Below are 24,168 nucleotides of genomic sequence, written 5' to 3'. Positions count from 1 at the left end.
AATTAAATATTTTTGTAAACTACATGTACTTACATGTAACAATTGCAGACTTGCCTATATCAAATACTTCTACATGTATAATAATGCTTAATCGTTATCGACCAATGATGGTAAACCATAAAATACCAAAAACGTTAAAGGTTTGTTTTCTGTAGTTGGACGTGTCTTACCTTGGATGGGGTGGTAACCAATCCTGCAACATGAAACTTTGGTCTTACTCTCCCAACCAAACACTTCGTTCTGCAAGTTTTTTCCCAAATATATGCAGCATGACTTTTTTTTCAAGTATTCTCAATCAGAAAAAAACCAAAAACAAAAAACAAAAAAACAAAAAACAATGAAATATGTAAAATCTACTTCTTTTTTTTAGATTCTTTTATAACACAGATGATAAGAAGAATCCAATTACCGAGTGTTAGAGAAAATGACATGGCATATTGTTCCCATAAAACTGACATTTTATCGTTATCGTTTGACTTGGAGACCGTTCATACTCCTTGGATCAGTTCTTGTTATTGCCTTTACGTTTGTACATGTTATTTCTGAAAAAAGTGTAAGATCAACATCATCGAATTATATTTCAATCTTCAGTAGAAATAAAAGATACTTGGCAGATAATGATTATAGCAAATATTTGAACATGACGTGGAGTACAAAGAATAAGAGCATGCCACTACTAACTCTATTTACAACATGGGATTCCACCATGCAGAAACCAGTCGTTTATTCCAATGCGGTAAAGAACTGGCACTCACTGAGCACAAAGGTGAAAACGGTTGTCTTTACCGATGACCAGGGTATCGCCAAATCTGCCCGATCTGAGGGTTGGAGCGTTAAGCGGATTAACACGACCGCTTGTTTCGGTACCCCCGTATTGCGTTCCATGTTTATTCAAGCTATGGAAATGCCAACAAAATCCAGATTGTACGGCTATTCAAATGCAGATATCTTGTTTAATGATGGCTTTGTTGAAAGTTTAACAGCTATTGTTAAAAGCGATTTCTTCAATAAAGGACCAATTCTTATAGTGGGAAAACGGATAGACGTCAATATATCTGCTATAAACGAACCCCGTATAGATCAACCTAGCGATGTCGATACTCTGTCAAGATATGGCAATCTATCATATGGATTTGCCGCAGATTATTATATTACGAATGAGCTATTTCCATGGACGTTAGTTCCTGATTTAGTTATAGGTAGGCCTTTAGTAGATAATTGGATAATTTGGTTCGCAAGAGAGATCGGTGCCAAAGTAATAGACATTTCTGGAACCGTGCTTGCCGTCCATCAAATTGCCACCGGTAGGAAACGGATTCAAATCATGTGCAATAAAGCGGAAATGTGGCGAGCACATTTATTGCCAAACTTGCCTATTTTTAGAGGAATGATAGAATGTGCTAGCTTTGAAACCAAATACACAAGTAACAAAGATATAATAGTTCTACCTAAACTATACTTGCAACATTCTTGTAGGGCGCAGAACGTAAAGTTCCGTTGGAAGTGAGATCACAAATTACCTATTGGTAAACCTTAATATTTTCAATCAAAATCAATATATATATGAATGGGGGTTAAATGTCTGGTAAAATTGATCGAATTGTGGTCAATCTTTTGCATATTATTTATTATTATCACAAGGAGAATGAAACAAACTCCCCGTGTTTTAACATTAAATATCCAATTGACAGTTTTGCTAGTGAATTATTTAAATCTACTTATTTATGTTAACGAGGATGCTTTCTCGTAACCAAGGTAACCAGTCATCTGATCTGATCTTAATTCAGTCTACGGAGACGTGTGTATTCACTGATAAACAATTATCATCAGTAATTTCAATCAAAAAGGAAAACAAAAGATTTGCGCCAAGTTTTGCCTTTCCGCTCTTGCCTTTAACTTAATGAATGCACAAGTAGCAAATGACCCATATTAGATGTCATTGACGGTGACAACCATTAGTCATTCATTATATCATAGATACCTTCTATCATGTGAAGTTGCATGGCGGTCGTTAAGAGATTACTAGCTATGATTTTGTTAAATATTACTTATTATATTGAACACGATGTTTGTGTTCTAGTCAATACCACTTCTTTAATACTGATATTTATAGCTGTCATATCTACTTAGTGTCATGTATGAATGATTACGGAAGATGGATGCGATGCTTGGAAGTGCACGTCATCATCTACTGTAAATTAAATACCTGTCCGAATGGAGAAACTTTATGTCTAGTGGTTTTGCACTTATCTGTTCATTTCTATCGTGTGTTTAGACTATTGACTTAAAGTATACAGGATAAATTGCAGCATATTTTTTTTTTCATATTTTCTAAATAAAATAACAAACCTTATTTGCCTTTTATGATGAGGACCGAAATTTAAAAAAAGCTTAATAAAAACAAAACAAATGATAAACATATTATGTTTTTATATAAATATCATTAGGAACCAGCACTACTTTCAGTTTTCGGTGTGCTTTTCGTTAGTTTTTACTTCGTTTTGCCGTAACCACCTTTATAAAATGAACTTAAGTCGTTTACTTATCAAGCAAGTGTACGATGCAGACTTAGACATTAAAATCCTATTATATAGTATTTACTATCGTCCATATCGAGAGCAAATAAGTAAACATAAAAAGGAAAATTAAATATCAAATAGAAGTAGACAAATGGTAGTAAAGTTCAAATTTAAATGCTCATTTTAAGGTCTATTATTTATAATGATATGGAATAATTATAACCTGGTACTAAACTAATTAAATAAATAAATATAAAAAAAGATGCTAACTATCATGTTCATTGTAAAGTTTGTGTTTGTATGTCAGAAAAGAGCATGTAAATTTTTTAGAGTCGGAGTCGAGAATTTCCATATACAATTCTAGCTGTTGCAAGGCAAATTTGGTATGTATTATTAAACGCGATGAGGCCAATTTTAATACAGTTCGTGCATCCAGAAAAGAAATCTTGTGCACGGTAATGAAGAGCACTGTGTTATTGTGTAAACCAATACGTTGTAATAGAAAACCCGGTTCAATTAAGGCACACAAGGAAACTATATATTTGGCGAATTAATTGAGATGTGGGTGACTTCCTTTCTTCCAGGTGCATATCTTCCAATTCACTTACGCGTTTTTTAACGATTGAATGTCACTTTGACACAAAAGGAAATCTGCTTCTTGTAAAAAATTCATCTAGGAACTCAGTCAGATCATAATATTGCATGATTTTGATGATATCAGATTCAAAATACGATAATGTTTTTGTACATTTTAGGCGATGTAGTAAAATTCTGGATAGAAGAATATCTTTCGGCAAGTAGTTTGGGACATACTGCATATCCGTCCCAAAAACAAAGTTTTTTCGTGTCAATAACACTTTTGATCGATTACCATCCAAGAAGTGGTTAGATTTTGTACACCCTGAACGTATTTTCACAGATACAGATGAGTCCGTCCTAATAATGTCAACTTAAGATAAGTTAAATTTTTCTACAGAGAGTCAATAACAAAACATAGAAACATTTTAAGTACTGTTCTGTGTAATAATCAGGCAATGGGTGGCACATGGTTTTTCTCCATTCGAATTTCTTTGCTTTAAATATATTCAATACATCTATAAACCAATAGAAAACCTATTTAAATTCATCCCGAAACATCAGTTACGTAGATATTTTAATGCTTATATGAGAAAAAAAAGTACGGGGAATTTTTCCCGCCATTTTTCCATATTGCATTACCTATCAATATCGTAAAAATGCAAACGTTTCAAACACTTTGGTGGATATTTCTGGAGGTTATATGAGGTATAAATACTTGGAAAATGAAATAAAATCTTCATGTGCCACATCTTATGTACAGTGTGTCTGATTCTTAGACAAAGAAACACTTAAAGTAACATTGGATACTTACAACTAAGGTGTGGTTTAACTATTTAGCGCTGTAAACCTGAATAAACTTACCAATAAAATTATGACCGAAGGTTAGCTTGGTTAAGTAGAACTTCTTAGTTCAGCGACGTTCATATTAATTTTTGTTTCAAGATTGTATGATTTTTCGTTATAAATACTTCCTTAACTGACATCTATATGAAGTTTTAGATTGTGCATGTGTATGTAACTAAAGGGTCGATTAACAACTTGAACTAATAAAAACAACCTCTGTCTTCCTAACTGTATACTCTGACCACAAGGACTTGCTCCACTATCAAATATGTAGCCCGGCTAGAACTTGTATATAAACTTGTGGGCAGGGAGCGTGGAAGATTTAATTTCTTCGGATCGAAATATCTATTTTCATCATGTTAACTGTTAAAATATTTGCTTTAAAATAGTTTTATCGAACCAGTTTATTTATTTTCATAGCATAATGTGTGGTTCATAATGATTTGAAAGGATCAAAATATTTTTTTCTCGATATTCAAAATCAAAATAATTATAATAAGTTCTTCCTCGCCCCCTCATAATCAAAAGATCGTCCCATTAGGTTTATCACAATATCCCCGACTTTCTGTTTTGGGACCAGTTTGGACAGCTCATTATTTCCCACACCTATAAATACGTGAGTATTTTAAATGGGATATGTATATATGACAATAATAATTTCCAATGAACCAAAATGTTCTGTGTATTTTGATTCTTCTATGATCGCAGCTTTCTGGCCTCGATTTCACAAAAAGTCGTAAGTGTAAGGTTGATCGTAAGTAATGACATCATAAACTATAAAAGCATTTTGACGTCATGATTTACGATCAATTTCACACTTACGAAAGGCGTGAATCCGACGACTGAACTACATATAATTGTCCGGTTAAATCTAATGCACCAGCCATTGTCACCATTACATAAATCTACAATACATGAAAACAGCTTAATGTCAATCTAAATATGCACCGTAGTAATGTAAGTATAGTTTTTGGTTTTTAGATATAAACAGCCGAAGAAAAGTTTTCAATTTCATTCAAACTTTTGCACAAGGAAATGCGTTGTAGAAAGACAATATAATCAGTGCTTGGACCGTTCACGGACAATGAGTGATAAACGTATGTACATATTCAGAAACATATGTCTCACTAATAACCTAGACGGAATGAGAAAATGTTTCACATGTAGGAGAAAGAAATACAAAAAGTTAGTATAGATTGTAAGAACAAGTGAATATTCACATGTCAACAGGAAAAATATGACAAAGGTGAGCAACTACCTGTAATACATATATACATATATATTTAATAGTTAAATCAGTAAACCAACTAAAATTTCGCTCGTTAGCAAAAACAGCTGACTGTTGATGCATGACACTTATGTTGAGTAAATGAAATTGTATTGCTAGAAGCGCCCAGAACTATATATGTACATTCATATGTGCAATATTGTCACGAATCAAGCACTATGCAATTGATATAAATGAACGTTTAACTAATATGCAACGGTCATTTTTTACATTTCGAACTCAAAGACCTCATTTGTTTTACTTTTCCTTTGCAAAGGCTTGCGAAGGTTGGCGTATCCAAAATAACTATTCCACCGAATATCACTGTAAGAATTACAGCACCGACATAGCCGATACTAGTTGCCGATGGTCGTTCGTCTTTTGCCGACGTCTTTGAACGAATGGTAGATGATAATGTTTTTTTGTCAACGTAAAGTTCCTTTGAAATATTTTTTGCTATTTCTTTTTTAACGTCTTCGGTAAGATTAGAATGCGTTCCCTGTTGTTTGCAAACGTAAACACACGATGGCTCAGTGGTCGAGACCTGACATGACGTTGTTGATTCTGTGACTACTTCCATTATAGGACTTGTACCAGAGTCAACAGCCGTACTCTGAATGTGTACACCTGCAGATGCAATTAAAAAAAAAATATAGCAATCGATTGCCGAAATATTTTTATAATAAAAGTAAGAGTGAATAGATATATTGATTTGTTTATTGAATGTCATTTTGCTTATCTGGTTTTGTTTTATCTGGTTTTGTTTTATTTGGTTTGTTTCTTTGAAACTTGTCATACATGTAAGAATGAGTACATTCAAAATTCGAAACAAATCATTTACAAAGTGTTTTTTAAGTGTCAATACTACCAATTCCGTCTCATTATTAAACATTCCAATCGATAAGAGTACTACTATCAAGCTTGTATTATATGAAAGTGTCCTCGAAAAAAAGGATTCTAATGGTGTATATACCTTTATAGGATTCACAGTAAATGGCGAGCTTTGATTGTTCACTATTTGGAAGCTATGACATGTATGGCAACACCGCCTGCACTAAGTCCAGCACCCTAGACCACTCAGCCAACTAGGCTATATAAAAATATAGCTTTCGCTGGCCGGGTCATTCCTCCTCGTAGGATTAATCTAAGGTTGTTACTTAGTACACGATGTATGGTAGTACTGGACAGTTCATCTAGGTGTTATTATGTAGGATAGAGGATCAAATTAATGATACGTTTCACAACAAATCAAGTTGAGTGGTCTAGGGCGCTGGACTTTGTGGAGGCGGTATTGCCAAAGATGTCACAGCGGTACGAGTTCGAGTCCCGCTTCGCAATTTTGACAGTTCTAACATCGTCGGGAATTTTTCAGACCCTTCTGTATGTTTACATTATCTTCCCTCTATCAATTTGATCCGATGGACCAGTGTAGCGAATAGAGTCGTCACATTCTAAGACGTTTATATGGAACACTAATTAATGAAAAAAATGTATGGATATGTCATAGTGTTTCCATTTCCATTGTATACGTTGTATGATGTTTGTAACATAACCTACTACTGAAGCTTGGATATTGACAAATTGCACCGTATTCTGCAGTACACCTCTCATCCCAAAATGTACCATCCGTATTAAAAGACGAGACGCAGTCACCGGAACCGGAAGGTTCCCCAACTTTCCACGGTGCCCAGGATTGTATGGCGTTGTCTAATCGTACCAACTGATTGTTGACTACTTTGTAACCGATATAATACTCTTCAGTATCCCTGATAGAAAAAGCAGATACAACATTATGATCAAAAACCCAAACCAATTTAAAGCAATTCCATAAAAAAACTGAGCATGACATCATGTGCTCCGGAAGGGTAAGAATACCCTACTCCATCATCGGCACCCGTCACATTAACCACGTTAAATGCGCGGTAGGTAAATGAAAGGTAAATAAACCGCTGAAATGATAAGCCCAAGATAACAGTCAACAGGAATAGTAACAAGAGGTCCCCAGGGCCTGAATCGCTCACCTGGTTAAAGTTGGTTTTTCAAGGGCAATACATTCAAAAAGGAGTTGTCCAACAATTTTGACCCAAGAAGACTTTGGTAGGACTATATCATAAGGATCATTTCAGTGATTGAAAGTTTCTATCTATTATAGTTTTTTTTAAGATATTGGCTAAAAACTGTAAAAAAGTCATTTTTCATCATTCATGGGCAATAAACCTTACAAGGGGTCGCCTGACAACTGTGATCCCTGAAGACTTTTGAAGGACTTATAATAAGGGTCGTTCCAGCAAGTGAAATAATTTTCCTAAACCTAACGGTTTTGGAGATATATGCCAAAAACTACTGTCTGACCCCATGTTCTATTTTTAGTAACGGCGGGCATATTTTTCGACGGGTCAAAAATTCCCACATCAGTTAGACATGCAGAATACCCCAAGGAACATTCATACCAAGTTTGGTTCTAATTGGTCAAATAGTGTCAGAGAAGATTTTTGAAAGAAATAACATTAAAAATAGAAAAAAAATCAAAAAGGGCGACAACTCCAACATGGCTTAAAGATTAAATTGAAAATTTGACCACAGATAGATCTCATCATGCTAAACCTTTTATACCAGTCAGAATTTGGTTAAACCTAACGATTTTGGGGATATATGCGAAAAACTACTGTCTGACCCCTATCTTCTATTTTTAGTAACGGCGGCTAAGTTTTTCGACGGATCAAAAAACCCCACATCAGTTCTATGCAGGATACTTCAAGAAACATTCATACAAAGTTTGGTTCTAATTGGTCAAATAGTGTCAGAGGAGAAGATTTTTGAAAGAAATAACATTAAAAATAGGAAAAAAATTTCAAAAAGGGCGACAACTCCAACATGGCTTAAGAGATTAAATTGAAAATTTGACCACAGATAGATCTCATGATGCTAAACCTTTTATACCAGTCAAAATTTGGTTAAAGCTAACGATTTTGGGGATATATGCGAAAAACTACTATCTGACCCCTATGTTTTATTTTTAGTAACGGCGGCCAAGTTTTCCGACGGATCGAAAATCCCCACATCCGTTCTATGCAGGATACTCCAAGAAACATTCATACAAAGTTTGGTTCCAGTTGGTCAGATAGTGTCAGAGGAGAAGAGTTTTGAATAATTGTTAACGACGACGACGGACGCCAAGTGATGGCAATAGCTCATAAAAAGGGTAGTCCACAAAACTAACGGTAATATCACGGCAAAAATTGGAAACAATCGTAATGACCTTGACTTGGTACAGGCATTATCGATGGAAATGCTTGATTGAGCCAGGTTTTATAACCCACTTAACACTAAGAAAGGGAATGTTTACAATTGGAAAGTAAAATTGCCATGTTTGTCATAAAGTTCCGCTTCATACGTCCTGTATCACCAATCACATAGGTTAAGGTTAAGGTATGAAACAGAAGATGTACCAGCCCTCTCTTTAATTTGAGAATCACTTGGGTAGATTAAATGAAAGGAAACCCATAAATTGGGATTTTTTGCAGTGGTCCTGACTTGCTTGGTACGGGCATTTCAAAATGAAAGTTGGATTGAACCAAGTTTTATAGGACACTGAACCTCCCGCTTCCATCACTGTTCATTATTTCCAAGCAGCATCAAATTGTCAATAGTTATAATTGGTAAGACCAGTAGTCAATACAATACAGAAGATATGAATAACACATAAGTGAAAATAAAAAGAACTAAAAACAATAAACAGAATTAATTTATTGACATTTTGAAAATCATCTATGATCTGTTTGTCAAAAAAAATACTTTGTCAATAAGATAACGGGTTATGAAATCGTAAGACTGAGCTACGTGCTTCTCTTTTTTTTGCTGTAGTAGCGCTTATAAAAACCTAGCTTCACTTTATGTCCTATAGGCATTAAAATGGCCTGCTAGAAGACACGTGCTCCACTTTCGACAAAATAGTGTCCACTTGAGTTTATAGTAACATCAGACTTTGAGAACTTTTTGTTAAAATCGGAGCTTTTCACAAAGAGTAATCAAGGGAACCAAGGTTATAGCGGTAATCAAAAGAATGAAATCCAGGGACAAAGACCAGACATGGAAAACAGACATACACAACAAAGAACATAAAGTAACTAAAATGATACATACAAAGTAACAAAAGCAAATGAGCACCTCAGACTCCACTAAAAACTGGGAGCATGGACCAGGTGCACCGGTAGAGTAAGCGTCCTCTGCTTTTCTAGAAACACCCGCCGATTTGCTCATAAAAATCAAGTCCGAGGTAGACAAACGAGAAAAGGAAAACTATGACTCGTTGAATAAATCACTTTTCATGGTGCAGATGGATACACCATAACGATCCACGAGTTCATGATGACGACCATAAAACTTCTGTAGTGATGACTTCAATCTTGTAGCAACATAACCTTGTTACAGAAGCCTACTTGTTAGAGTTCTAGCGCGATACAAAAAGTCTGCATAGTTTCGGCAAGCTCTGGCATAACGTATGAGTTGTGATATGAACACTCCATACGCAGTTGCTGAAGGGATGTTGCCACAGATGAAAAAAAGTTGACAATTTTGAATGAAAAGTCACCCCGTTTGTCGTAAAGTTTGGTCAATAGTTTTCCTTTACCATCGATTTCTAAGTGTAGGTCAAGATATGAGGCTGACTTCACAGTGTCTGTAGTATCCTTTATCTGAAGTTCTTTTGGGTAGATGCGATGTATCAAATCCCCGAAATTAGGATTGTTTAAAGATAATACGTCATATATATAGCGGTAACTGAGATTAAAGGATCTAGCTAAACGAAGTTCTTTCTTTCGGATCAGATCAACTATAAAGTTAGCTTCATATGAGTGAAGGAAAAAGCCAGCAAGTAAAGGAGCACAATTTGTTCCCATTGGAATGCCGACCGTTTGTTGAAAAACACGTCCACCACATTGCACAAATATGTTGTCGATTAAAAAATTTGTAAACATCTTCCTCTGTATATTTGGAAGATGATTTGGAATTATTTCTTACAAAGTATGAGGAATCTCTACCAAGAACTATATATTTGTAGGTAGGTGTACCATCTTTTTGGAAAAACAACGATGTATAATGTTTTCAAGTCGGGATTTTAACTGAGTATGGGGAATAGAAGTATACAGTGTTGAAAAATCATTAGGTTTTAATGCTATTATATTCAGATAATAGTCTGGAACTGATTGTCTCCAAAGGTCTCCCAAAAAAGCCTTTCCTCTACTTAGTACGAGATCAGCACATCTACTAGTCCCGTTTTGAATAAAAATATTGGCCAATATGATCACATAACTCCTTTCCTTGTAGGTTGGCTGTGATAACCCCGCGCATCACTTACTCATCAACCACAAGGTTGGCTGTGATAACCCCGCGCATCACTTACTCATCAACCACAAGGTTGGCTGTGATAACCCCACGCATCGCTTACTCATCAACCACAATATGATTTTCAGGTACCCTCGCACTTCCAACTTATGAATCAATTTGTCATCAAAATTTTTTGAGTTTTTTGGGCCATTTTTTAAACCTCGTTTAGGCAAAAATACAAAACGGGGTAAATGACACATATATAAATCACAAAGCAGTCATTCATAGTTTTAATAATATATTAAATTAAGCGCTGAATATTTCTAAGTGCATCTTTATGTGTATTTAACACACAAGCACAAGTCAAACTTAGGAACAAATGTTTAATAACATCTATATAACAACAAAAGTGTTATTGTTATAACAAGAACGGCAAAACTGTAAACAACATGTTTTAGAATAAATCTACAGTGTCAAAAATAAGATTAGAAGTCTGAAATTCATATAGACCTGTTACTGAATGTATTATGCAATGCAAGCTGGCATTAGTTTTCTTGAAAAAATCCATTTCTTTAAATTTAGATGAATTGAGATATTTTATGCCATGATCCAGCTAAACACCAATAAACATAAATTATTAACATTTTCATTCAAATCTGACAATTTGTCACACATTATTGCTAGCTTACACTGCACTAAATATTTAGGCTCCAGAATATTTGCATTTCCGAACAAAAACCCATTCTGGTAAATCTGTACATGTACATTTATTTTAAAATTTAATGTTTACACTTCTATCTGTTGTAAGCAAAATATGGCTGTAGTACGCATGTAACATGCTTTGAGAAGGAAAGAAACATGCATATGTGTAGAATACTGTATAAAGTAGTATTCAGCAAAGATTTCAGGAACATAATAATTGCATTCTTAACATCTGCACTAATATTATCTTGACAATTAATATCCTAGATGTTGACTTTAGCAGAACCTTAAGCGATTTGTTCGAGGGGTAGGGGTACATATAAGTAATACATTTAACTCAAAAGTCATAAGTGTTATACAACTTTATTGGCACCATTAGAAAGCAAAAGACATTTGGCTACGTGATATTTATAAATATTTCTGTATATTTGATGTCCTGCCAGGAAGACAAGAGTCACAAAAATTTGGCTTTTTGACACAATGAGTTACAAACACAGGATTATACTGAAAAAGAACAGTGAAAAGAATCTGAGAATTCTTTGTCGACAAAGTGACTCGTAAATGAAAGGTATAAAGATACCTGAAAATCACCAAGAAGTTGATGAGTGGAGGCTCTGCACGGTGCACCCCGCCAACGGGATATCTACCTCTTCTATTGGTGATCCTTTTTTCTATCTCAAGAGGCGATATACGCACGTGCATTACCTACACCAAAGTGGCAGCAGTAATCTTAAATGTTTCTGTCAATATATGGTTTTAATCATAGTGCGTCTACTAACACGAGCATATTGATTCACGATTGTTACTATTTGACAGCTTGTATAATTAAGTTTGATAATTCTGACTTCCAGTCAAATTGAAAGGAAATAGCATATGTTCAAGGTCGTATCCTTAATAAATTTCTAATATTCTGCTGAATTTATATTGATATTCAAATTTTAAAATCAATATTAAACATATTTCCATACACGTTATAAGATTTATTAAATTGCAACTTTACAATGCTATTATTGTACCTTTTCTCTGTCTATGTGGATCAATGCGACCATCGTGATATTTTATACGTTCTGGTAGACGATTTTACAATGGGTACCTGATCCTTATTTTTTTTAACTTAAAAATCATTTTTACGAATAAATAACGAAGATTTAAAGTTAACGGCGAACTAATATAGACTTAAACATGTTTTGAACGACTGGTTTGGTGATCATCCGGGTCCTAAAGATTTTTCTATTCTCGAAAAGTACTAATACATAGAATATTAAGACGTTATGACTATAGGACTTACATTAATTAAATCTCTTTCCATCTTAAACGGATTATCTAAGAAATATAACGAGAGTGGATATTTTGAAAATGTCAAAGAGACAAAGAACCCCACCGGGATGACAAATGTCAGCTCAACATGTTCGTTAATTAATCAAGACAACACCTATAACGTCTGTACGGCTGTTAGATGGCTGTGAATGTTTTTATGTTTTATTAAAATTTTGAACCTTTTTCTTGCAGTTATAGAAAAGGTTTCAACTGTCAGATTCAAAATTTCAATAAAACATATACTCAAAATTTTCTACAAATTCAAAGAAAGAAGCTGCATGATTTATTCTCCTTCAGTCCATCTTAATTAAATATTATTTTGAAGTTTTAGATTTCGCTGATCTGGCATGTTAAAATAGTAGAGACATCATTCAAACACGCCTATGTGACTTATCGACATACACAGTCATGATGGCATTTTCTTACCCTTTTAATGCATTGACGAAGTCTAGAGCTTGCTGGTCAGGAATGATAGCCAAACTTCCACCGTCGGTTTGACATTTCGCCAGACTTGCGTTGTAATTCTGAATGGATGTTATAATCCAGTAACAGACTTGTTCAGAATTTGATATGTAAGGAGTTCCTTTAGAACATGTCCCTGCTTCAGCTGAAAAATTTTAGAAATATATTTCAATTAGTATGTTCATATCATAATTTTCTTTGGAACTGAAAATATAAAATAGTCCTTATCTTGTGAAAAGACACATCAAAAATGGTGTCTGTTACACTCTTAATCATGAAATACTCTTAAGTTTAACCCAATACAAAAACAAAAAGTTACCATATGTGAAATATTTTTATTCTGAACCAGAAAAAAAAGACGGCCAATTGTGTACTTACTTAACACAGACTCCAGTGCGATGCAGAAATTTGTATGGAATAAAGAAACTATTAACAAAGAAAACAGATAGTTAAAACTTTGATTATTGCATGTTCATATTTCAAAATATTCCACCAGGATGAACATTCGTTATTGTATGAAGGTAGATTTTTGAAAAATTATGATTTCTTGTACATAAAACCCCTGCTAATAAAAAAATTAAGATCATAATAATATAGTCCACAGGACGACATGCAGCGTTTTACAAAATGATTGGAGAAAGACTAACTTTCAAACATTCAATCATTTTATAACTAGTCGACACTAAAAAGTAAAAGAGTTGTTTTAAATTCTTATGATATTTACCATTCCACAGTTTTGCTGAGATTCGTACCTCTGGCTGGTTTAAATGGAAACTTTCATTTTAGATTATACATTTTTTTTTATGAAAAAGGATTCGTGAAAGTGGTTTGGCTAGTTTCATTTGCTTTCAATGAAGTGTTTTTTAAACAACATACGGACATTAACGGTGAATGCTCAAAGTCCAATGTCTCTGCGCCTTACAGTTTCTATAATAACCTGATTTCTGTAAACAAGTAATAGATAAAGAAACGATATGATGAAACGCAACAATGCAATAGTGTATTTACCCCGGGCGAAATACAAAATAGTTAATTCTTCAAAAGATCACCAAAATGTCTTCAACAAGTATAAACACACCTTTAAAGTAAGCTCTGAAAGATCCCGAAAACGAAAGTATAAAATTCACGGAAAATTCTTCAAAATGAAGCAAGGATTAAAAGGAATATTTGGATTCCTACATGTATTACACTAGACACATATTTTTTACAAGGACAAGACAAGCGTTCTGGATTTTACAGGTTATATATATACATGTATATCCCTACAACGTAAGAGGTTGGACTACAATTCCCTTCACTCCAACGCTAGCTTGTCAGAAAACATGATCGGAACGGTCAGTGCAAGGGGAAATAACTCAAAGACCCTCCTTGTCTAAGGCTTGTACGAGTGAAAGGGGGAGGGTAAAATGAAAATATATTTCCCAATCTTGCACGAGAAAAGCCTGAATTTAATAGCTGATCGCGACGTAACAGGCCAAATATGTCAAATTCTAGATAAAATTATCATTTTAAGAGAATTCATAAACACGTATTCGATTTTGGTAAGATATGACCGTTCAGTAACATTTTTTTAGATTGTTCCAATCGCGCGCGTTCCGTCTCAACCGGTGGGTGAAATAAAGAAATTTCGCACAGATAAAAATAGGAATTTTCTTGTCTCTTTACGAGAAATTAAGAATCTAACATCTGTGCGAGTACAAGATGGTGATGACTCAGACACCCGAGGGTAAGATTTAATCGTGAGCCTCGTTAGAGAAATATGAAATATCCTACCCGTGCGTGTCTGAGATTTCCCTATCTTGCATGACAAAAGTTGGTGACTGATTCTGTTTGTTTTCCGACTAATTGTTTCGAATCAAAATGACCCTCACTTAACAGCTGTTCATGACGTATCAATGTGACCAGTGTAAAACATAAGTCGCTTTAAAACAGTCACTGGATAAACTAAATGTATGACAAAAAATAATAATTAAAATTAATTTTCAAACATAAATTGGCCAGATTTGAGCGTTTGCAAACTCTTTGTTTACCATTGTGCCTCTTTTACGGGAAAGCGCACGTGTTTTGTCTCAACTCTTGAGTGGGATAAGGAAATCTTCGACAGCTACATATAACAATGTAAAAATAGGATTTGCTTTTATATTTCTTTGATTTGTTTATAACCAAAATGGTTTTTACTTGACAATTAAATGATTAAACACGTCATTTTGAAATTTCGAATGTTTTCATGTCATAAAATGGTTCTACGTTGGACCTACTTTATTTGAACAACCATTTCATTTAATGCTTCTTTTTACAAACTTGTTTAGAAACGAATTCTGTGTGAGAGCATTGTTAAATGTTGATTTTTAAATCAAAACCATGATCACATGATTTGCATAATTCTACATTTGTCCAACCCAGAACCAACAGTGAGCCAACACTGAACCAACAGTGAGCCAACACTGAACCAACAGTGAGCCAACCCAGAACCAACAGTGAGCCAACACTGAACCAACAGTGAGCCAACCCAGAACCAACAGTGAGCCAACCCACAACCAGAAGTGAGCCAACACTGAACCAACAGTGAACCAACCCAGAACCAACAGTGAGCCAACACTGAACCAACAGTGAGCCAACCCAGAACCAGCAGTGAGCCAACCCATAACCAACAGTGAGCCAACACTGAACCAACATTGACCCAACGTCGAAACGACTTTGGTAACAAACATGTTAAAAAGACTTAATATTATTCTTGATGCAAAAATGTATGTCGGTCACAAGAAAATAAAACTAGAAAGCAAATCCGGAATAATATGAAAGCAAATATTGTGCATCTAAACTGCGATATTAAGTTGTCCCAACGTTGAAACACCAAAATGTATATATTCATTAATATGATTTTACTTCTTTCAAAAAAGTACTGTTGGCTCTTTTCTCGAATTTTGTTAACTGCATGTTTAATATTCATGCAACAAATATTCACATTTAATATTTAGAACTTAATAATACAAAAAAAAAAGTTATCATGAAAAACCAAATCTATTTTATAATAACAATAGTGTACATGATTATCTCCCCCTTATGCAGCTTTGTAACTGAGAGCATAATACATCTTTAACAAAACAAAAGTTGTCTTTCATTTTGAACATATTTTCAATGTAAATTCACCCTAAACACAAAACAGTGACAGGTATTATCATATGTCTATTCAATGCAAAAAATTGCAAATTTTTAATAATTAGTATACCTACCAATGCTCGTAGTATCTGCTAATTTTATAATAGATTTTCTTATCTTAATGTTGTAAACTACAATCGGCTTGTCATTGGTATATTCTTACAGTAAAGAATTTATATGATGAAATGAGGAAAAACGTGAGCGCTTAGTCTGAAGGAGTGTACAGCATCAGCACTCTGCGACATGAACAGGAAATACGTAATAAAATTATGTTCTAATATCATAAAGAATTCAATTGTCGGACTGATGGTTGGGTTAACGTTTGGCCAACGTTGGCTCACTTTGCACATACAACGTTGGGCCAACATTGGGTACCCTACGTTGGACCAACGTAAATGACTCCGTTGAACCAACGTTGGCCCAACGTAGGAATGCTGTCTGGGAATTATTTTTCGCCATTACTTCCGAAGATTGCCGACAGGACAAACACGTGGGTTAAAATACTTTAACCTTGGTAAAAAAAAATAACAATAACGGATACACAGGTAAGCACGTGTTTTGTTTTCATTTCATTTCATCTATTTCTTGAAAAGTTTTCAAATGAACAAAGACCATATTTGAGCCACATTATATCACAATACGTAAATTTCAAAAGGATCTTTGCGTTATATTCGAACTTTTTTCTTTTACAGCTTGAGTCCGTCGGTCTTCCTTGCCGTTAAATAACCACTTTCGCCTTGCAATCAGATTTTTACTAAAGAAGCGACCCTTACAGCACATGCGCGGATTAAGGTCACCAGAAGTCTTACGCATACGAAGTTATCTAGGTCGATTTTTTGTGTTGCAAGACAATAAATATATAGACACCTATTTCATGTATTTAATGCACTTTATGTGTGAATATCCAATGAATATTTACAAGAAAAGTACAAATTAGTAGAAATAATTCAAAGTTAAGTTATATTTCAACAGAAAAAAAAGTTTACGAATTTGACAGCTAATGCAGCTTTAAAGTAAAGATGGGAATATGAGACCTGTCACTTATTTGAAAAAAAAAAAAAAAAACACTCATTTGATATTGTTCCTATATGCCAGGATGTATGAACATTGAATCACTTACTGAATACAACTTGTCAACATTAAGTAATTGAAGCTTTTTATGTTATTTCATTAACCCAATCCTCATGTGTATTCACTTATATTTGTTTGTTCATAATATTACAATTGTAGTATACTAAATTACTAGCCCTACTGACGAAAACTTGTTTATATTACATTTTTTATTACATTTATTTATATAGATTAAGTTATATAGCAAATCGAAAGGACCGCCTGCAATACTGGTTGTTTTGTGAAAGCATCATGGAAACAAAGGAGAAAATACTACGTATGTATACAGGGCAACATTTCTTTCTGTTTTCATGAGTCTGTATACCCGGCGTTGACACACAGTTGAAAATTTCCCAACGAACCGCTAAATTCGTCTGAATACAACATAATATTTACTGTTTGGTTCATTTAAATGTGCAACTAGTGGAAGATCGATGTTAATTAAACGTTTTTATTTCAAGTAGCAGTCTTTGTAGGAATCATGCAAATTCTGTAAAATGTGATACACTCCCAAAAAGAATACACATTTTAATTTTTGTTATAAAGTTGCTCTATGGGTCTTTATGATGAAATGTAGAGTCATTTGTTTGAAACTGTCTTGTCTAAGTAGATAACTTCATATGGAAAATTCAATAGTTTCTATTGTATTTCAGTGTCATTTATACAGTTATTTCCCTTTATTTTTGAATTCTAAAATACATTATATACAATGTATATCTCCTAACATCGAGAAGTACATGAAAAGCAACATGTTAATTTATGTTTACTATATAACTTTATAAACAAAAATACCAATAATAAAGATATGTAGGCTTTCGAACCATGTATCACATTTTGCATGAATCTTAGCTGGACTAGTACTTAACTACAAAGCCCGTGATACAATGCTTTGATTTTTTTTTATTTCAATCAGCAATAAAATTGCATTTAAATTACAAAGGCACTGAAGTCAAAAAGATTACATATGTAAAGAAATGGATGGTTTTATGAATCAGTAAGAAATAGCTATGGATATTTGGCTTTCTAGTTATTCACAAGTCTAACATTCCATTTAAAAATTACAAATTAAACAAATGACATTCAACTATTATACATAAAAGGATAAAAAGGTTCGCTACCTTAAAGCATTTTTTAATTGTTCAAAACAAAACAGCCCTGTGCAGGTCCGGGTGTTAAAAGAATAGGCCTGCAGCAGCGCTAAGCTTGTCGTAAAAGGCGACTAAATAGTGCTCAGAACCCTAGCCAGGGGCTAGGGCGCTCTTCCCACAGAGCAACTGGAATGTGTGCCCCAGTTGGTGGAATGGGGTACCCCTGGCGTGTTACATGCTGGGGTTGTCAGGCTATAATACGGAAAACCTGACTGCCAACCATAGTGGTGCACCGTGTTGGGAAAAATGCCACGTTCCTCGCACGTTAAAGAACCCTACTGTGGTATTCTCCAGGAGTAGGAACCATAGGGCTCCGCCACAGGAGGCTAAATTGCCTGACCCTACCCACCTCTCCCCATTTCCAGTGGCAATCAAAATTTGTCGACCCAGTTGTCCTTGTGTCCCATCCCTTTTTCATTTCATCATCGTTTCATGTTCATTTTATCATCAATTTCATGTTCATCGTCTGAATATAGCTGAAATATTGCTGCTCGGACGTTAAACCCCAACAAACAAACAAAACAAAACAAGCCATTATATGATAAAAGCTGACCGATTAAGCAAACATATACAAAAACAAACAAAGAAACAAACAAACACACCTAAAGAAAGAAAAGCACAAAAAATAAAAACAATTTAACAGAAGACAAAATGTTGTTTACCAAAAAGAATTCGAATAAAACTACAAAAATCATAACCAAAACAAAAAAGAAAGAAAAACAAAACAATTTTAAAAAGACAAAAAATAAGAACGTGTAACCTTAGGCCAAGTAATCACAAGGAGACTCGAGTTTTACTCACCGACACTTTTCTCACAAGGTTTTATTATTTCATACATCAAAATGTCGACAATGTAGAATTCTGACATTAAACAAATAGCAATGAATGTGAAATTCAATTTCTATGCTGAGATCCGCAAAACCCCGTCACATGTCACAATCAATTCCGCGAAAAGCTAGCGCAGTTACTAACTCAGAAAGTCATAAGTATATACTGAGCAACTTCAGAATCAAGTGGAACTTTTGAAATAATCAAGCAAATACTGAAATGTGGGTAAAAATGTATTTATTTCGGAAATTGTTGAAACTAAAGATACCGGAACTGATGATTGTTACACCACTGAAGTCAGCGGCAGATACAAAAAATAAAAAAAATCGGTTTCCGCCTCTTCAGTGCAGCCTGAAATTGGTATGTATCTTCTAGTGCTCCTTTTCAATGTTTATTGACTAACGATTTCCTATTAATTTAGAGGCTAAGTATACAAATTCCGACAGTTGTGTAAATAATGATTCTGATTTTTCGACACTTGTCTCACCTCAGTAATGAAAAAGAGGACATCGGAAAGGGCTATGAAGACTGTTCTTTCATTGATACAAACAATAAAAAATCAGTTTCCGCCTCTTCAGTGGAGCCTGATATTGATCTATATCTTCTAGTGCTCCTTTTCAATGTTTATTAACATCGGAAAGGACTATGAAGACTGATCTTTCATTGCTCAGTAAACGAAGGCGTAGGCGTGGCAATGGCAACATGGTCAAACCGTTCAACTTGAAATTGTCTTAGAAAATCGGACAAGTGATGTTTACATGCAGGCGCGGATCCAAGGACGGGCGTGCCGGGCGTACGCCCCCTATAAATCGGGGAAATCACCACAAGTTTCACCCCATAATATTTTTTGCTTTGCTTCGCACGGCATTTAATTCAATTAACGCCGTAACGCCCACCCCCCCCCCCCAAAAAAAAAAAGTCAAATCCTGAATCCGCCCCTGACATGGATTGTCGGTGACAATCAAACAAAATCAACCCCATAAATATCAGTGTAGTGGACATAGTTGAAACAAATCTCGAAGTTATATCAAGCGTATATTTAGATTCCAATGTTAATAACATTAAACCAGTAAGAATGTACTTCACCGAAGAGGCGCTGTTAATTAAACAGTGCAATACCTGTTATTTTTTTTTGCCCCGTGCAGGTGCGGGTGTTAAAAGAATAGGCCTGCAGCAGCGCTAAGCTTGTCGTAAAAGGCGACTAAATAGTGCTCAGAACCCTAGCTGGGGGCTAGGGCGCTCTGCCCACAGAGCAACTGGGTTGTGTGCCCCAGGTGATGGAATGGGGTACCCCTGGCGTGTTACATGCTGGGGTTGTCAGGCTATAATACGGAAAACCTGACCGCAAACCATAGTGGTGCACCGTGTTGGGAAAGAAGCCACGTTCCTCGCACGTTAAAGAACCCTACTGTGGTATTCTCCCGGAGTAGGAACCATAGGGCTCCGCCACAGGAGGCTAAATTGCCCGACCCTACCCACCTCTCCCTATTCCGAGTGGCAATCAAAATTTGTCGACCCAATTGTCCTTGTGTCCCATCCCTTTTTCATTTCATCATCGTTTCATGTTCATTTTATCATCAATTTCATGTTCATCGTCTGAATATAGCTGAAATATTGCTGCTCGGACGTTAAACCCCAACAAACAAAAACAAAAGAAAACCTGTTATTTTTAAAACTTGAAAACGGAAACGGCTAATGAAACATTCTTAACATCGTACTTGTCTGCATGTTTTTTGCCAAGATTACAAAATACCGAGGCCCAATGCTGGTTTTGCTCTTCTTATAAAGGATAGAAATTTCGGAAGCATATTTAGCTTCGTTTTAAGTAACTAATAATTTATACTTGAAAAGCGACAAATATATTACCAAACGGGCCATATGGCCACGACATAATCATATGGTAATAAGTTGGATCATGAAATCATCAGTTTTAAGGGGTTTTAAACAAGTCTTGTATCCAAAACACTAAAATTATAGTTACTCGATCCCTATGAATTTAGTGTATGAAATCAATGAATTTGAAGACAAAGGTTTCCACTATCCTCACAGGGTTTACTTATCTTTTTGATGCATTTCTACAACATTCGACAATATTTGGCAATTGTTGTAACATAAACTAAGATATATTGTACATGTATACGTAACAGTTATTATTCTGCTGCATTATTTTCACTTTTAAGCGATTTTCTGATGAGTTTCATATAAAAGAAATAAAAAAAAAATGATTTTTTTTATCTGTGCACGCAAGTGCGTCATTGCGTATATGGCAGCTACGTCAGGACATTATTCAGTAGTTTTTTAAACGAATTTCACTCATTTACAATCTGATAAGTTTTAGTCACAGTGTTTTGGGATAATTGACATTATTGTCCTAATCGATGCGTTAAAATCAGACTGTCATTGTTATGAAACATCTATGTCTCGTTCGTTTGTTTAAATCTTACTTTGTTTATTATCCATTATTGAGCCACCTCAATCAAACTTGATATTGATGTTCTTCTAAGAGAATTAAATATTTACAAAATTCTTTGAAAACTAGAAAGGGGTAAAAGACTCTTATTGGCCAATAATACAACTGCAAATTATTTTTGAGTGTTAAAAGTGTTAATTCTGAATTCATAACAACCATGCAAGAAAACATTAGGACTTCTAGAGTTCTTGCTTTAAAAGAACGAAATGATTGTTTGAAGCTCAGCAAAATTCAGATATTCTGTTCATTTTGTACTTTCCCGTCAAATTTCTGGTAAATAAGTTATGTCCACACTTAAGAAATAACTTCATATTTAGGGAAAACAATCATTATTTCATAGTTTATTGTATGTGAAAATATATAGATGTTTCTTTGGTGTGGATACAGTTTTCTGGATGTAAATATGACATAACAAATTCTCAACAGTTATTAAATGACGTAAAATTGTGACACCAATATGACGTCATTACGAAGAACTAAAATCATAAAACATTCATTTTCCTAATATTTATTTATTTACAATGTTTTGAATAATTTCTAGGTTATTACGACAAAGTTGATATGTTTAATCATTTCCATAACTTAATGTCCCAACACCCTTGGATGTAGAGTACATATAAATTCCGCATCAATGTTTTAGCAACTACAAAGTGTCTTATTTTAATTCAAAATTCCCAAAAGTATGACATTGCTTGAACGATTTCATATAAAGTAACATTTTCATTACGTAAGATACATGTATGTTAAAAAGTGGTACACGCTTTAAAAACAAACAGACAAAAACACAAAAATCAGTAAGCAAACGAATATTTTTGAATGAATAAGTAAAAGTTGTCCCTCAAAAACCATCCATTACATGTGTATTCTACAGTTGAAAATAGATTAACTAAAAGACTTGTAAACAATTCATTTAATGTTTGTTTCCCCTGCGCTGTACATAATAAAACTTTGGACTATAAAGTAAGGCATTTGCAATAATCAACTAAATTTTATCCATATACATGTATATATGAACCAAACCCAACTTTTCCGACACTTGTTTTTATAACAGTTTGTAGGCGGTATGCTGAAGGGTTTTACATATAGAAAACAGAACATTTGTGTGCAATCAAATGCATTTACTAATCATTGCTCAATACTTATTTATTAACAAAGAACAAAATACTTGTACAAACTTCTTAAGAAGTGATAAGAAGTAAAGAAAAAAAAAATCAACTGAAATCTTACCTGTCCATAGAAATCTTACCTGTCCATAGAAATGAAATTAAACAGGAAGCCATTAAAAGTACAGAGTTTGCACAGACGTATTTCTTCATCGAATTTATTTTCTATAGCCTATATGATAGTTCTACGAAAAATGGTTCGACTTAATATCCACGTGGGTCAATCACGTGTGGACCTCCAGTGAGTATGCCAGATAAATCGTGTTGCTGATAGAAATCTGGAATAGTTTAAATGGCAGATCCAAATGGATGAAATTTTGTTTGATTTAGCCTCGTTGAGTGCTTCTTTAGAAAAAAAAATCTTTAAACCACTATTTGCGATGATGATTTTGCTAACCATTCTCAGATTTTATTGATTAAAATTATCTACAATATTGACACAGTGTCTGCATTAAACTTATTCAAAAACTACTCTTCAAAAATTAATTAAGGTTGTGGAACCTTATTGGAATTCCAAAAATGCTATTTTTTTTTCTCATTATGGTACACGTCATGCAACACATTAAAAATGATTTAAAATGTAGCTTATCCATGAAATATGAACATTTGTCAAAAGAAGGGAACAAATACTCCACTTGATATATCAATTTTTATAGACGTTCTATGCGGGTTTTCAATACAAGACTTTGGGTTTTTTGTTTCCATATCCATTATCGTTATATTTTGTGTACAATGAAAAAAAGAAAAACGTAATAGGGTACAAAAAGAATAACAAATGTCAAATTATCATTGTTTTAAGTATGATATACAATTACGTGTAAAATTAACATGCATAATTGTAATCTTATCTAATCCGCAATAAGAACGGAAGCGTTCATTTGTTCCGCAATAAGAACGGAAGTGTTCATTTGTGTATAAAGCTGAATTTGAAGGAATTGCAATACCGTTTTTAATTTGTTTCGTAAGCTGACACAGTCCTATCAATTTAACTTCCGCAATATAAATGCTAATTATCCACTAAATAATCACAGAATTTAGCGCCTATCTTTATGTTCTCTATAAAACGCGAAACTATACCGACTGCGTCGGAAAAACCTACCATTGTCAACTTTCCTTTCATGCGTAGTACTTAATGTCAAAGCTGCATGGAGTTTTACCCACGCAGTCGGTATAGTTCTGCTTATTATCCTTTGACCTAAGAGACGCTTTTCTATAAAAACGCAAGTCACCTGATCCCAATTCTATTTCACGATTGGCCAAATACTGATGACTTAAT

The 24,168-nt window shown here is 34.3% G+C and overlaps 2 protein-coding genes across 2 annotated transcripts; one reads left to right on the top strand and one right to left on the bottom strand.

The window, feature by feature from the left end:
* Window positions 1-313: 313 nt before the first annotated feature.
* On the top strand, window positions 314-2,347 carry LOC148616287 (uncharacterized). The gene has a single exon (XM_088581584.1). The coding sequence runs from the start codon at window positions 425-427 to the stop codon at window positions 1,505-1,507; it is 1,083 nt and encodes a 360-aa protein (XP_088437710.1). The 5' UTR covers window positions 314-424; the 3' UTR covers window positions 1,508-2,347.
* Window positions 2,348-4,937: 2,590 nt separating this feature from the next.
* Window positions 4,938-23,135, bottom strand: LOC148616286 (uncharacterized). The gene is made up of 4 exons (XM_088583182.1): window positions 22,976-23,135; window positions 12,979-13,159; window positions 6,766-6,974; window positions 4,938-5,835 (listed from the first exon to the last, which is right to left on the bottom strand). Exons 1-4 carry the CDS (start codon window positions 23,043-23,045, stop codon window positions 5,429-5,431), a joined length of 867 nt encoding a protein of 288 aa, XP_088439308.1. The 5' UTR covers window positions 23,046-23,135; the 3' UTR covers window positions 4,938-5,428.
* Between the last annotated feature and the right edge of the window lie 1,033 nt (window positions 23,136-24,168).

This window comes from Perna viridis, chromosome 5, assembly GCF_037379345.1.
Source record: "Perna viridis isolate PV_CMFRI_1.1 ecotype Kerala chromosome 5, ASM3737934v1, whole genome shotgun sequence".
NCBI classification, from domain to species: Eukaryota; Metazoa; Mollusca; class Bivalvia; order Mytilida; family Mytilidae; genus Perna; species Perna viridis.
This window is presented reverse-complemented; position numbering and strand designations above follow the sequence as displayed.